The 14,803-nt window shown below is 47.8% G+C and overlaps 2 protein-coding genes and 1 pseudogene across 2 annotated transcripts; 1 reads left to right on the forward strand and 2 right to left on the reverse strand.

Annotated features, from left to right (window-relative positions):
• Positions 1 to 1,779: 1,779 nt before the first annotated feature.
• LOC149327601 (uncharacterized) lies at positions 1,780 to 5,371 on the forward strand (annotated as a pseudogene).
• A 1,944-nt stretch (positions 5,372 to 7,315) lies between these two features.
• On the reverse strand, positions 7,316 to 7,870 carry LOC149327602 (uncharacterized). Its single transcript, XM_089564924.1, has one exon. The coding sequence runs from the start codon at positions 7,868 to 7,870 to the stop codon at positions 7,316 to 7,318; it is 555 nt and encodes a 184-aa protein (XP_089421050.1).
• Positions 7,871 to 8,099: 229 nt separating this feature from the next.
• LOC149327603 (uncharacterized) lies at positions 8,100 to 9,700 on the reverse strand. Its single transcript, XM_089564925.1, has 3 exons — positions 9,635 to 9,700; positions 8,178 to 8,830; positions 8,100 to 8,136 (listed from the first exon to the last, which is right to left on the reverse strand). The coding sequence occupies exons 1-3, from the start codon at positions 9,698 to 9,700 to the stop codon at positions 8,100 to 8,102; spliced, it is 756 nt and encodes a 251-aa protein (XP_089421051.1).
• Between the last annotated feature and the right edge of the window lie 5,103 nt (positions 9,701 to 14,803).

Here is a 14,803-nt window from a genome sequence, read left to right on the forward strand (position 1 = left end):
CATACGAGGCACATATGTGGCACATATGAACTCGTATGAAGCCTATATGTGTTCATATGAGGCACATATACTGACACATATAACTCATGTGGGCTGCATACGAGTTCATATGAGGCACATATACTGACACATATAACTCATATGGGCTGCATACGAGTTCATATGAGGCACATATACTGACACATATAACTCATATGGGCTGCATACGAGTTCATACGAGACACATATCTGACACATATAGCTCGTATGTAACACATATGGAATGATACGAGACACATATGAATTCATATGAGATTTTTCGATAGGGTGGCACATGCCATGAATGCATTCGCCGATGTGGGTCGTAAACGGCGTAGCGATCTGTCGCTGGCTGGTCTTGCCCGCTTTTCGTCGGCTCGATAATTAAACTCAAGTTATCATAAAGTGGCACTAGACTAAGCTTGCGGCACAAAAGGAGCAGAGAACAGTGTCAAATGCTGCTGCCTCCCCGCTGCATGTGACGAAATGTCGCCGCCTCCTAAATGAGTGCTTCGAGATAATAGTGCATCCTTTAGAATATACTCTGCGTGCGCTCAGCCCCCCGGGAATGCGACGATTACGATTGCTGCAGCCCCGCACTGAGGTTGTTTACATAGCTTTGCTCAAGCAGGACTGATCGTTTTCTTGGCATGACGCAATTTGGGATCTCCATACCTTAAATATTATCTACTCTTGCTTAGAAAATGTAGTTTGACTCATTTACGCACTACCATAACACTGTATTAAGAGTAAATTCTGCTATCGCCTGCTTGGAAAACGCTTCGCATACGTACGGTGCTTCTTGCTAATTACATCTGCCTCCTCCGATGTTTCCAATACTTGATTTTCAATCGCTTTACCTGAAAATACTTTTGGCACCACTTGCATTAAGGAAAACAGCCAAATTTGTTGTTCACAGTCGACGCCGACGACTGCTGCCTGCTGCCGACCTTCAACACACATACTGGGCAGACCGGGTCACATCGGCGCTTCTGCCTTAGTCTACGGGCGTCCTGCAATGCAGGCAGTCGTCACTTTCAAGTCACTGTAGCCAAAGCTACGCTGGACGGCTATTTGCATGCGCTAAAACTTGTGAATTCACTCTCCGCAATCGCCGCAGACACGAATCCTGCGGACTCGCTAGGCCTCATCATAAACGGGGCAAGGGACCGGCTGTCTGCCGTCAACCGAAATTTAAGAACCTGGCAAAAGTTCACCGAAGCTCACTCTTTACGCTACTACGATACGCGGTCGTTGGTCGTGCTGGCGGCGCTGTCGGTTCCAGCGTGACATACCGGTGCGTCAGCGACGGCGTCTGCACACCGACCAGCCCACCGACTGTCGATCGGCGTTGCATTGGCCTAGTGGAACCGGACTCTACCGGAAAACTACGTTTCTGTTATCGCTTTTGCGGCACTAGTCACTCATATATAAGGGACGGCTGCTACTGCGGTCACCCGCGAAAGTACAGGGGACAAGAGACCTCGCTGCCCTGATTGCATCAAAGATAGCAGACGACTTTGCTCCGTGTATGCCTTAGTGACGTCACGAGACCATTCAATATGGCGGTCGCTGCCGGTGGGAGGAGTTTCCTGGTCTCAATAGGGGATATTCAAAATTACTTGCTCATCTGTACTTCTGAAGGAACCAGCGCACAAAACACAACGGACAAGAAAAAGGCGGAACACGACGGACAGGAGCCCAACAACAAGTGTTGCTCATCTGGCAACACTGGACACGCCGCCATCTTGTGTTGGGCAAGCGTCCTGCGGCCGCCGACTGTGTATCTGTGTCTGACTGTGTGTTGTGGAGCGTTCGCAGCGCAAAACCCGTACGAGTGACGGCCGGAGCCACACATTTTGTCTCCCTATGGCACAGGGACAGCGTTTTCCGTCCAGTGGTCACGAAATGTGGCGGAATAATCTAGACGATTTGCCACTCGTCACTGAAAACACGCTGACGCGTTTCTGCACGTCGTCAACGCCATCGATGCGGCAGCAGACCAAATCCTATGCCTTTGCTGTCGAAGCATACGTACTTCCGTCGTCGCTGGTTACCAACATCTGCGATTCAAGGTTTGTGGATTTATCCTTGCTGTGATAGATGTCGTCGAGATAAGTTTGTGCTAATATAAAGCCTTGCTTCACTGCAGTAATCGTGGTACCGCCTGCGCCGCTTATTACGTGCGTTCTGAAGCGAATCAGGTACATTTGCGTTATAATGTAAGTCAGCGCAAGTCCCGCGATGGTTAACGCACGATGTCCGTAAATACTATGTTGGTGGTGCTTGCGTGAGCTCGCCGTGCCGGTTGATAATTTGCTGTTAAGCGGTATGTCCAGAGGGACGTCAGAACCTCAGTACGATGTCTTTTAGGCCCTCTCGTGTCAGCCCATTTTTTTTTAAAGAAAACAAGGCTTCGAGCAGTTATCTATCTGCACAATCGAAACATGACGTAAACAAGACTTGAAAACGTGATAAGGAAAACGTTGACTTGCAGTTTAATACAGGAACAAACACTTGGTTTTGCGACCTCATTTGTTCGCGCGCTGTGGTGTTGCACACATTTCAGCCACCTATTAGTGTGCTAGCGCTAAAAGCCGCAGTCGCTGACTTTGCTGATCTGTGTCTGTTTGTCCGGCCCCTGCTTGAGCCGACCACCCGATCGGAAAAGGCTGCTTGAGCCGAGCGCGAGTGGAACGCAAACCCGACTTTGACTTATACTTACGCACGAATAGTGATCAACTTTTCCTTCCTCTTTCACAAAGGCATGTGTCAATATACCGTAGTACTTAAGAATAAGATACGCACAGTTTAATGAGATAAGTAAACAGTGGCCGTACAATGCCAGTACACCTAATTTGCATTTGGCTTAGTCACGCGAACTTAAGTAAAGTTTGGGTTCGACATTGTTTACAGCTGAGATAAATTGCAGGCGCTGGATAGTTCCGCAAGGAAATAAAAGGAGCCAGGAAAGGTGTTCAACACGATCAAGTGCATACTACCAACTGATGGCTTATTTTTGACATGAAGGATAAGAAAGTGCAAAGGATAACGAAGAAGATTATTTTAATTAGAATAAGTGGCACGTCAAAGCAGTACATGTAGTGAACGGGAAAAGGCATCCTTGTATCACTGCTGAGGCCGTCATGTACAACACAGGACAGGAGGGAGCATGTGTCAGTGTTCCGTCGGTGGCACTTAGCAGGTGGGAGATGCTGATGTTAACTAAAGCGATGCACATGGCCCATCCTGCGTAGCGTCTACTAGTGATATCAGGCTGCCGTTCATATATGTTAACCACCTGTGCATTCGTAGAGATTGCTATGTTGCACATGACAGCCTCAGCATTGACAAGAGGATGTTTTTTTCGTTAACTACTTGTCATGCTTCGACTTGCCACTTATAATCAAAATATTCTTCTTTGGGTACCCTTTGTGCTTTCTTTTTCTCATGTCAAGAATGAACTATGAGTTGGTAGTGTGCACTTAACCGTGTTGAAAGTCTTTCCTGGCTTCTCCTCTTTCCTTGTGAAAGTATGCAGCACGTGCGATTTACCCCAGCGCTCAATCGTCTATTTTTTTCTTCATCACCTCCATCACGCTGCCTCCCACTGTTGTTTTGTGTGTCTCATCTGATTCAATGTGTTGATTGTCGTCATTTTACTCTCCTGGCAGGTTTGACGTTGTCTACGCACGAGCAACATGTTTCCGAAGCCAGAAGAAGACTGGTAAACCATACATGGTTCTTCGTGCCTTTAAACAGACAACTGGTGTCATCACTGATTCAGCCTGCGAGTGCCCAGCTGGTGCGAGCCAGTCGTGCAGCCACATTCTCGCAGCACTGCGGGTAATAATTTTGCTCAAGAAGCAGGGCTTCAAAGAGGCACCAGCTGAGCTTACTTGCACTGAGCTCCCTCAACAGTGGAGGCGGCCTCGACGACAAGGAATTAGGGCAATGAATGTACAAGACATCGACTGGAGGAGCCCACGGGAGAATGGCGTGCCTGTGCCTTCTCCATTGCGGCTCTTTAGTACACCTGCAAAGAAAGAGGAGGAGCAGAAGCAACTAGACTCCTTGCATGTACTAGGCAGAACTCTTGGTGACCTCGGAAGCCATGATTTTTCCATGGTGTTGCTGGCTGCCGAGGGGCCATTTGTTGACACAAAGAGAGGGCCAGCAGTTGCTGATTCACCACTCTCCTACCAGCAAGCAAAGCTGCCTTCGGGCTTCAAGACGTGGCTGTCAGCCAGCATCTCTGCAGGGTCCGGAAGAATCACTGCTGTCACAGACTTTTATCTTTTTGATGAAGTGGCACAGTGCAGGTTGCCCGACACCTTAAGTGCTGAAGAGCTGAGCATACTGGTGGTAAGCACTGCCTGTCTTAAGTTTTAATGCCTGTACTTTTGATACTGTACTTCTGTGCCAGTGTGGGTACTGTTTTTTTTACAAACAGTAATGTTATGTGCACAAACTACACAAAAATGCAAAGCTACAGTGTCATAAAACTTCATCAAATTAAGATATCACTGTTGCTCTGAGAGTTTTTCTGTAAAAGTCGAATCACAGAAGAGTTGGCACTGGACGGTGCGTGATCACGTACTTGCATTTCTTCTGCTGTATTTGCAGGAACTACAGCTGTCACCACAAGAAGCAAGAGAGTTAGAGCTGAACTCTAGGCAACAGACACATAGTGCAAGGTGGCGGGAAGCACGAGCGAACCGATTAACTGCCTCACGCTTTGGGCGTGTCATTAAGAGGAGGGAGGAATGGACCAATGTAGGTGTTGCCAATGTCATTGAAAGCAAAGACCTCTCTCGCATTCGTGCAGTACAATACGGACTAAGAAATGAAAGCCTTGCTGCTGGCCGTTACAGTGCTGTTATGCAGATCTATGGACACTGCGTGTCACTTCTTCAGAGTGGCATAGCCGTTAATCCTGGATTTCCGTGGCTAGGCGCTAGCCCTGACAGGTTTGTTTTTGATCCTGAGGAGTCAACATTTGGAGTTCTAGAGATCAAATGCTTATATTCTTTAAAGGACAGCGAGCCGGAGCAAGCTATAGCAAGGCCATTTTGCCTGAGATTTAGTGAAAATGGCGAGCCAGAGCTTGACAGAAGACATGAGTACTACGCTCAGGTGCTCGGTCAGATGGCTGTGACCGGCTGTTTGTGAGCAGACTTCGTGGTGTGCTCTGAGAACTGGATAGCAGTAGAGCGTATACAGTTTGACAAAGAAGACTAGCTTCAAATGCGTTCGAAGCTGGACGATTTCTTTTTTGGGCACATATTGCCATACTTGAAAAATAAGCGCCAGTCCCTATAGATTTTTTTTTCTCGTCAAGTGAAGGGGCACGCAAAGGGCTTCCTTGAAAATAAACATTGGTATATTTGGGTTTAACGTCCCAAACTAATTCAGGCTATGGGGGGCACCGTAGTGAAGGGCTCTGGAAATTTCGACCACCTGGGGTTCTTTAACGTGCACTGACATCGCGCAGCACATGGGCCTCTAGAATTCCACCTTCATCAAAATTTGGCCGCCAAACCGGGATCAAACTTGTGTGTTTTGGATCAGCAGCCAAGCGTGGCAACCTCCGAGCCACAGCGGTGGGTTGAAAATAAAGATGCCTCCCCTGGAATAATTGCTTCGGGTGTATTCCTTTTCGCATACACTGATAGTACATCATAAATACAAAAGGCTCTTCATTCAGCTAATCAACAAGAATTCACTTCTGAACATTCAGATTTCATCCCTTACCATCGTTACACATTCAGTGGGCTTAGCAGCTCAGGCTGAAGCATCAAAACATTTTATTGTCAGTATTAGATGGAATTATGGAACAAAGACCATCAAGTAGCAAGAATGTTGACTTAATATAGAGGTTATCTGCAGCTACCTGTTTTCACTTCGTTCACCCTGGTTACTCAGTATTTTCACGTCACGCAGTCAGTTTGTGCAGCAGTAGGCTGTTAGCACCCTTGTTGTAATCGGGCTCCTATGATGCACAGATAACCTGCACAAAAGAAATAGTCTGGTTGCATAACTATGAGGGAGGCAAAGAGCACTTAATCATGACTATTTTATTATCGATAATCTTAAAGGGACACTGAGGAGAAATTGAAGGCTGCCTATATTGACAGATTACCGCATTTTAATACAATAAAGACTCTACTTTCACAGAAAACAGTCTTTCTAAGCTAGAAAGAGCAAAAATTGAGATGCAGCATCAGATTTTAAGTGCCAATCCCAGAGGCTAGGCTAACATCTGCACACTTCAGAACGGTAACAATGGAGCCTGTCTGTATAGATGTCATGAGTATTGGGTAGCTGGAAAAGTTTTAAATGCAACTTTCCCAGCATTAAGTTTGTGCTTCTTGCCAATACAAACACCAATATAGCCAGAAAGAGTCGTACAACAAAACTTGGATGAAGTCGTTCTCAGTGTTCCCTCAACCACAAACATAATACCACAGAGGCAACTTGCTATGCATGAACAAAGGTTGGCATAACAATGCATCCATAGCGAGCGACCTAGCTTGCGCCACCACCACACACGACAAAAGAAATCAGTTCAAAACGCTGCAAGGGTGTCTAGTTGATCTCGCATTATGAAGGAAAGGCACACTGTAGCAATGCATTAAAATCACTGGGTACCGGTTTTTTCTGTGTTGTCCCCTGATCATCTCGTTGCATGCACCCTTACAGTATGCATGACGCCTTCATTCAACTTGCTGCAGGCAATATTGTCAGGTGTGCCACTTGCATGAGTGTTAAAAATTGAAGCTGTATCTTACCGGTTCTCACCTATGGGGCAGAAACGTGGAGGCTAACAAAGAGGGTTCAGCTTAAGTTAAGGACAACGCGGCAAGCTACGGAAAGAAAAATGATAGGTGTAACATTAAGAGATCGGAAACGGGCGGAGTGGATGAGGGAAAAAAGGCGGATTAATGATATCCTAGTTGAAATCAAGAGGAAGAAATGGGCTTGGGCAGGGCATGTAATGCGAAAGCAAGATAACTGGTCCTTAAGGGTAACGGAGTGGATTCCAAGAGAAGCCAAGCGTAGCAGGGGACGGCAGAAAGGTGGGCGGATGAGATTAAGAAGTCTGCAAGGATACAGTGGCCGCAGCTGGCAAAGGACAGGGTTAATTGGAGAGACATGGGATATACCTTTGCCCTGCAGTGGGTGTAGTCAGGCTGATGATGATGCTAGGCGTGGCTTTGGGAAAATGGTTCGTAATACTAACTATCAAGGGAAACCAAGCTTTGTTAAAAGTGATTGTTAAAGGATATATGGACTTCTAAAGGCGTTGGATTAGGGGTGACTGAAAGTTTGTGAGGATAGCTGTCACAGTCCATATTTGATTAATAAGTGGAGCCAAGGTGACTGGTATTGCTCTGTCGAATATGTGGTATGCCTTGATGCTCTGTATACGGCGCTCGACATGAATTCTGAGTAAGGCGATTTCTCGCGTTTCCTTGACTTCACTTTCTGTAAACTTCTGATCTTTTAGAAATGGCGGAATATTTAGCTTTACATTTTGCTTAGTTAAGAGGTCTTCAATGCGGAAACCTTTATCGGCCATTACAGAATAACCGTCGTGAAACTCTAGGTCAAGAAACCCACTCTTGATTACACGCTCTCGGTCAGAAATAGATCCTGTAAACAAGCCTGACAAAAAGGACACGAGCCCATTAGGTTGCACACCTATTAGTCCTTTAAAAGTGTTGCTGGACTTGTACACTGAATATGTGCTGGACTGGAGGGACAGAGATGATGGCACATCGCACTCAATCTCAGTTGCGTCCAATATGATTCTAGTGGATGCATACTTTTGAGCAAATTCTGGCGGCATTGTGGCATCCACTACAGCTCGTGGTGCCCACAGAGGTATTAGACATAGCCTGTCGTACATAAAGTTTAACCAGGCGGTATATATCCTAGAGATTGTAGGCTGTGATACATTAAATCTGTGAGCCAGGTCGGCTTCAAACAACCCAAGGCGCAGTCGCACAAGAACCAAGAACAGTTCGTTCTCTACGGTTAGCTTCCGCTTGCGACCCTTGGAACATTTTGCCTCTCCCTCAATGTCTCCACGCAAAATGTTGCAGCCATTCTCTCCTGGATTCAGGAAAAGCAGAAGACCTGTGAAACACTCGTACCCTGGTAACCCAGTATAAAACATAATGTCCTCATCACAGTCCTTGAAACGCTCAACGCAGAAGGCAGATGTTCTTTCTCTTTCTTCGGAAAGCTGACAGGTAAGGTTTTCATTCTCCGCCTGCAGCTGGCGAGAAGCCTCCCTGGCTGCTATAAGCTGCTCCTCCAGCTGCGTGCACCTATCCTGAAATTTTGACAAATTTCTTTTCTGCTCCTCTGCAGTGGTGGGGACCCGCTCTAAATCTATGGCTGGGGGATTGGTGGGTGCGTGTTCACATAAATTTCCGTCTTCCTGACCATCACTGCATGCAGCTGCATCCATTTGTGCAGCACAGTTGGCACTGCCTTTCAGCTCCGACGCCTGCACTGCCTGACGTGCTCGCTTCACAGTTCTGTTAACCAGTGGCGGTGCACGCTGTTTTGGTGGCTTTAGCTTCTTTTTCTCTTTAAGAAAGCTGAACACTGATGGCACAGCTGTCTCACGAAGAATCCTGTAGCCACTTGCCACACCAGGCACATAGTTGCTTTCATGAAAGTGCTTAGAGCAAACTTTCGTTGACTTGCTGACTTGGAAGTCGGCACCTTCATCCCTCAGGATGGCAATGATCCATTTCTTGAGCAATGTTGGATGATTTGGGAAGCGATCAAATGACACCTTAACAAAAAGAAATGAAAGTGACATCATTTAACATTCCATTGGGAAGTTTCATGCGCCAGCATCACAGTTCGCAATATAATATTGCTGTCAGGAAAACCTGCTACAGTCTCGTAACGGCGGAGGCCTTCACAAAAAAACGGCTTGGAAGGGGTGCTGACATGACTGCGTATGCAAACGTGCGAAAAATGCGACAACATTAATTTAGAGTTCACATTGCGTGAAGGTGCACGTCGCACATGACAAACGTAAACGATTAACGAGACGCAGGCCGGGCGCGTAAAAATCTTCAGAGGCAGTTTTAATGGGTGTTCCTGGCAAGAGCTTGGGTCACAGCAGCCGCAAAAACAAAAACAAAAGAGACGTACAGACTGTGTCACACTTTGAGGGGAAACTGCGAGCGCATGGCCGCGCTCTTCGGAGCGCCCGTGCATTCGACATGGCGCACATAAAACCCAAGCTGATCAGAAAAACAGGGACCTGGATGTGATGCTTCGCATTTTCTGCCTCTTTGGGCTGACGCCACGACGCGGTCCCATCGGACGGAGTAGCGCTCCGAAGAGCCTGGCCATGCGCTCTCTGTACAGAACCGCGCCGCACTCTTTCACCATTGTCATCGTGCAAATTTCGGCAGCCCGTCTCCGTGCCCGGAGCATTACGCTAACCCGCTTTAAAACTTCTCTGTGTCCACTCGCTCAGTGCACAAAAAAATGGTCACACTGCCTGCAGTTAAATGTACGCGAGGTCGAGAATCTGTCAGACACCAATCTCGGTTAAATAACAGAATAGCCTTTCGACACTTACCTTGGCTCCATTGCTGTCAGTGGCTCCGCGCTGTTTGCAAAGCGGTATGCAGCAGTGTGCCGGCATCTTGCCGCTAATAGGATTGAGCGTTCCGCGTTAACGCGCACGCACGCAACTCAGTCCGACCGTTCCCACCGGCTCCGTCTGCTACTCTCGCCCAACACAAAATGGCGGATGTAACTTCAGCCACGTTCACTGGATGGCGCTGTCATTTTCGCATATCCCCTATTCCGATCGCATTTTTTCGTATATACAATGCGCCCCGGGCGCCCAATTTTTATAAATCGAATCAGAGGCTCTTGCAATAATTAGTGAAGTACGAAATTGCAATGTGAAGAACGACCCTGTCGTGGCCCCTTTAGGAGCTCCACTGTGAAGACAAACGCAGCAAAAACAAATTCTATTCTAGTCCTACCGGTAGAGAGGAAACTAAACTAATTTGGATATCTAGTTTTTAAACTCCAAAAAGGTCAGAACGTCAACAGTTGTTTATAGAGAACGTTTAACCTGGGCGCTCGTGTGGACTTTTCCTGCAAAAATTTGGCAAGGGCCTGTGGAATGATTTGTAGACTGCGACAGGTGATTACACCGAAACTGAAACTTGTGTAAACCCGCAGGGGTATCTGTAACACATATATGTTGCTGAGCTGCGGCACCACGGGTTCCGGAGCGTGCGCAGCGACATCACCGCAAGTGGTGATGGTGAGCAGTGCGTCACCACAGACCCGAGCACCCTCGCTTAGCCGTGCGTGGCCCGGACGTGCCCGGGGAAGAGGGGATATTGGTGGTTCAGGCGATGCCGAGTGTTTGTACCTTTAAGGCCCCTTGGCGGAGGCAACACACCACGTTGGCCCCAGCTTCCTGTAAATGGTGCCTCCGGCCTGACCCGACCGCGTATTCGCCAACTGCAGCCTGTACAGCCACTGCAGCCTGTACAGCCACAAGGCTTGAAACCACGGTGAATTGATCACGGTGACTGAAGATTGTCACAATGCCTTACCTAAAAGGGATAATTATTCCCTAAATAATGCTTAAAAGTCTATACCAACCTATTGTTACTAACCATGTAATGTTTAGTTTTAATTCAAAACTGATATTCCAGCGCTGTGAATAATGTGTGTAAAAGTATGCAGAAAATGTTTTGAAAATCTTAAACGGCGTTATATGGCACTAAGCATTACGATTTGCGACCTAAAAGGGTAAAAAATTAAGAAATGAAATAAAAAAAACAGTAAAATTACAGTGGAGAGAGCGGAGTCGAACGGCCGACCTTCCATACGCAACACGTGGCTCTAATCCACTGCGCCATAGCGGCGATGTCAAGCCATCGTTCTGAATGAATATTTATAACCAGCCTTAATGGTGGCTGCTACTTGCCGGTGGGCGGAGCTGTCATCGCTGGCTGTACCGGCGGCAGCCGCCTTTTCCTATCCTCCCCTCTACCTTTCCTATCTCTTTCTTACAACTCTTTTGTCTTCTGTTCACTTCTTGGTTTTCCTTCTTTTAGAGCGCAGCTCTTTGGCGTCTGTTCCTGGGTTTCGCGTCGTCATCGGCGTCGTCGTCGTCGTCGGCCTCGTAACCAGCTCCGCCCCCCTTTCATCCCCCCAGCGCTATCGGCGTCAGCGGCATCAGTCAGTCGCTGCTATCTCTTCCCTCCTCCCTTTATCGTGTTGTTTAGAGCGCAGCTCTTTGGCGTCCGTTCCTGGGTCTCGCGTCGTCGTCGGCGTCGTCGTCGTCGTCGGCCTCGTAACCAGCTCCGCCCCCCTTTCATCCCCCCAGCGCTATCGGCGTCAGCGGCATCAGTCAGTCGCTGCTATCTCTTCCCTCCTCCCTTTATCGTGTTGTCCGCTTGCTGCGCGCGCTTCTGCCCCCATCGTTTGCCGCTGGGTGTACACGCCGCACCCCTCCCCCCTGTTCCTGCGAGTCTCCGGTTGTCAAAGCGCCGGCTCGAACTTAATTCCTTTCTTCGCTCCTCCTCCAATGCAACCCCTGTGCGGTGGCAATCCGAGAGCCAGATCGGTGGCGGCGGATCTGTATATGTGCACCGCCCGAGCCGAAATTGCGAATACGTGTGAAAAATAAAAAAAAAAATCTGTGATAGCGCATACATGTGTTGCTCGATTTCTTTGCCTCAATCTATCGAAAAGGTGAAACAGCTTATTTGCTGCGCTCAAATTTCGCATTAGGAAGTAACGTAATCGTCGGTAATTTTTTTGTGGTGGCGAGGGTTAACCATGTATGGCAACTACGTAGAGTTGCATAGGACTTGGCTATCGTTGCAGTGATGGCGTAGAGGAAGAACATCTGCCTTGCATGTAAGAGGGCCGATGTTCGAATCCAGGTGCTGAGCAAGCCTCCGCTGGGCTTTAAAAAATGTCTGTGTGTTGATGGAACTGTATAATCAGGGCTGGGGTGCGGCCTGATCTCGGTGACCAGATCAGACCACGCACTTCCTCACCACAACAGGATTTCCCCACACTGGTCTGGTACTTGGCCGTAACCTTCTATGAACAAACCGCTTAACCCTCGGCCCTCAGTCCCCAGCGGCTGCGGAGCAACTGACCAACGGGGCGGTCAGACGTGTGATGCAGCGGAGGGTGCTAAGAATCTGCCTGCGGATAGGTGTCCATTAAAATTTGAATCTGGTAACGTTTATCGCTACAACCTTATCTAGTGAGGCTAGAATAGCAGTGCTAATAGTGGAACTAGAGGCTGTTGAAGATGATGTCATAGGGCTTATTGATGTTAGGAGGACAGACGAAACATATGTACTGCCGCCGCGGTGGCTCAGTGGTTATGGTGCTCGGCTGCTGACCCGAAAGACGCGGGTTCGATCCCGGCCGCGGCGGTTGAATTTCTTCGGAGGAGAAATTCGAGGCCCGTGTACTGTGCGATGTCAGTGCACGTTAAAGAACCCCAGGTGGTCGAAATTTCCGGAGCCCTCCACTACGGCGTCTCTCATAGCCTTAGTCGCTTTGGGACGTTAAACCCCATAAACCAAACCAAACCAACATATGTACTGTAAAGGCCGGGGTCTATGCCATCGCGGATTAGTGACGGATGAAAATTAGGTTTAGGATTTCTTGTCGATGAGAATATAGTTGTCAACATAGAGCAGTTCTGTGGTATTAACGGGAGGGGGGCAGCTATCGTAATTAGAGGTACAATTTGAACGTGGTACAGTACTACGCGCCTACACCTAGCTGTAATCATCAGATGCTAAAAAGCTTCTATGAGCACATGGAGTCGGCTGTGAACAAAGTACAAACTCAGTACACTTTACTGGTGAGCGACTTCAATGCCAAGGCTGGGGAGAAGCAGGTCGTAGATCAGGTGGTAGGCCACCATGGCATAGGCTCATGGAGTAGCAGGGGGAGTTGTTAGTGGTGTTTTCAGAGAGAAATAACTTACGGATCATGGATTTTTCTTCTGCAATGCTAGAAAACAGGAAAAGGACATGGAAGAGCCCCAGTGGAGAGACTAGAACTTAAAGCGACTTCATACTATGCGCTCACCCTGGCATCGTGCAGATTGTAAAGGTCCCCGGTACGGTGCGTTGTAGCCACTATAGGACCGTAAGGTCTCGAATTGGCCTAGACTTGTAGTACGTACGGAAAAAACTAGTGAAGCGGAAGACTATGAACTAGTTACCGGTTAGTGGGATAGGGAGGAATTCATGAGATCGTTGCAGAAAAAATATTAAGCTTTAACTGAGTACAACGAGCTTAACTTTGAAGCAATGAACAATAATCTCACAGCTATCATTATGATTTGCGCAGCTCTCTAACAGAATGCAGCCACTGCCGCGAAAGCCTTGCGTGCTTCGCAGACAAACCGTTGTCTGGTGTGCTTCCTAACGCTCGGCGAACATAAACGGAGGGTACTTGAACCTAATGAATAACTGAAGGAACGATGACGCCTCTCATCTGGCGCGTCTGGTAACAAAGTGAGAAATGGTGGAGATGAAGAAAAAAGAAACCAAATGGCCGGCAGCGCCTATCAAGGTTCCCAAGATGGGCGGCCGCATTTTTGACGATCACTAGCGAATTTCCTGCGTCCAACGATTAAGAAAAACATAACGCCTGCCGCGGTCTAGATGAGCGCTGAGACTCCCTAGCAAGGGAAATCACCAAAGGAAGTTCGAATTGGGCGCCGCAGTCATGCTGATAAACCAGTATATTGCGCCCCAACGTCGCGGGGAATGAGCTGTTTAGATTTGTCTTTAAGTTCACCGCCGGCTTTTTGCGATTTTAAATGGGATGTTTTAGGCGATCGCTATGGAATTCACCATCTCCCCGTCATAATAAGCCTGTCAATCTCGCCAACGGTCATCCCAAAAAACCACGGCATTGTAAGTTACATTTAGCTAACAGGGCATTTTTTAAAAAGAAAGCCAGCTTACAGGAAATAATTTTGGAAAATCTTAGCATAGATGAAATTAGTGGAATGTATACAACATGCCAGCCGCCGCGGTGGCTCAGCGGTTATGGTGCTCGGCTGCTGACCCGAAAGACGCGGGTTCGATCCCGGCCGCGGCGGCTAGAATTTCTTTGGAGGAGAAATTCTAGAGGCCCGTGTACTGTGCGATGTCAGTGCACGTTAAAGAACCCCAGGTGGTCGAAATTTCCGGAGCCCTCCACTACGGCGTCTCTCATAGCCTTAGTCGCTTTGGGACGTCAAACCCCATAAACCAAACCAACCTATACAACATGCATCCTTACTGCCGCAGATCCATCAATTCCAAATCCAAATGAGTGGTGCGCCAGAGCCACAAACTGTTATATACACGAAAATTTAAGGCGGCAAATAGTAACAAGGTTAAAAGTTTAAGCATCGTGAGCCTTGGGGACACCCAACACACGAAAACCTTATAATCTTCAAAAATGCGAGAGCATAAGTACTGTCAATTTGGCACAACGGAGAAAAAAAAACTTCATGGCAAGCGTACGTTCAGGTTGGCGCGCTATACTTAGGCACGAGGACTAGTTACAAAAAACTGCACAAGACAGGTAGGAACCTGAAGATGACAAACCAACTAGCCGCCATTAGAACAATGGTTATGTATCGTCTATCAACAGCTCAACCACATCGAAAAAAAAATGCCGAGACAGCGGCTAAAGAGCGGTACTTTGTTTTGTACGGTATCTCCGAAGTCGCCTGTTTCCATAG

Source organism: Amblyomma mixtum, chromosome 10 (assembly GCF_055824585.1).
Source record: "Amblyomma mixtum isolate Tamu chromosome 10, ASM5582458v1, whole genome shotgun sequence".
Lineage (NCBI taxonomy): Eukaryota > Metazoa > Arthropoda > Arachnida > Ixodida > Ixodidae > Amblyomma > Amblyomma mixtum.

Coding starts and splice junctions, on each gene's coding strand:
- LOC149327602 (XM_089564924.1), bottom strand. CDS start 7,870: ATGCCGCCAGAATTTGCTCAAAAGTATGCATCCACTAGAATCATATTG.
- LOC149327603 (XM_089564925.1), bottom strand. CDS start 9,700: ATGCCGGCACACTGCTGCATACCGCTTTGCAAACAGCGCGGAGCCACT. Junction 8,831..9,634: donor CTGACAGCAATGGAGCCAAG/GTAAGTGTCGAA, acceptor CTTTTTGTTAAG/GTGTCATTTGATCGCTTCCC. Junction 8,137..8,177: donor TTTTATACTGGGTTACCAGG/GTACGAGTGTTT, acceptor TCCTGAATCCAG/GAGAGAATGGCTGCAACATT.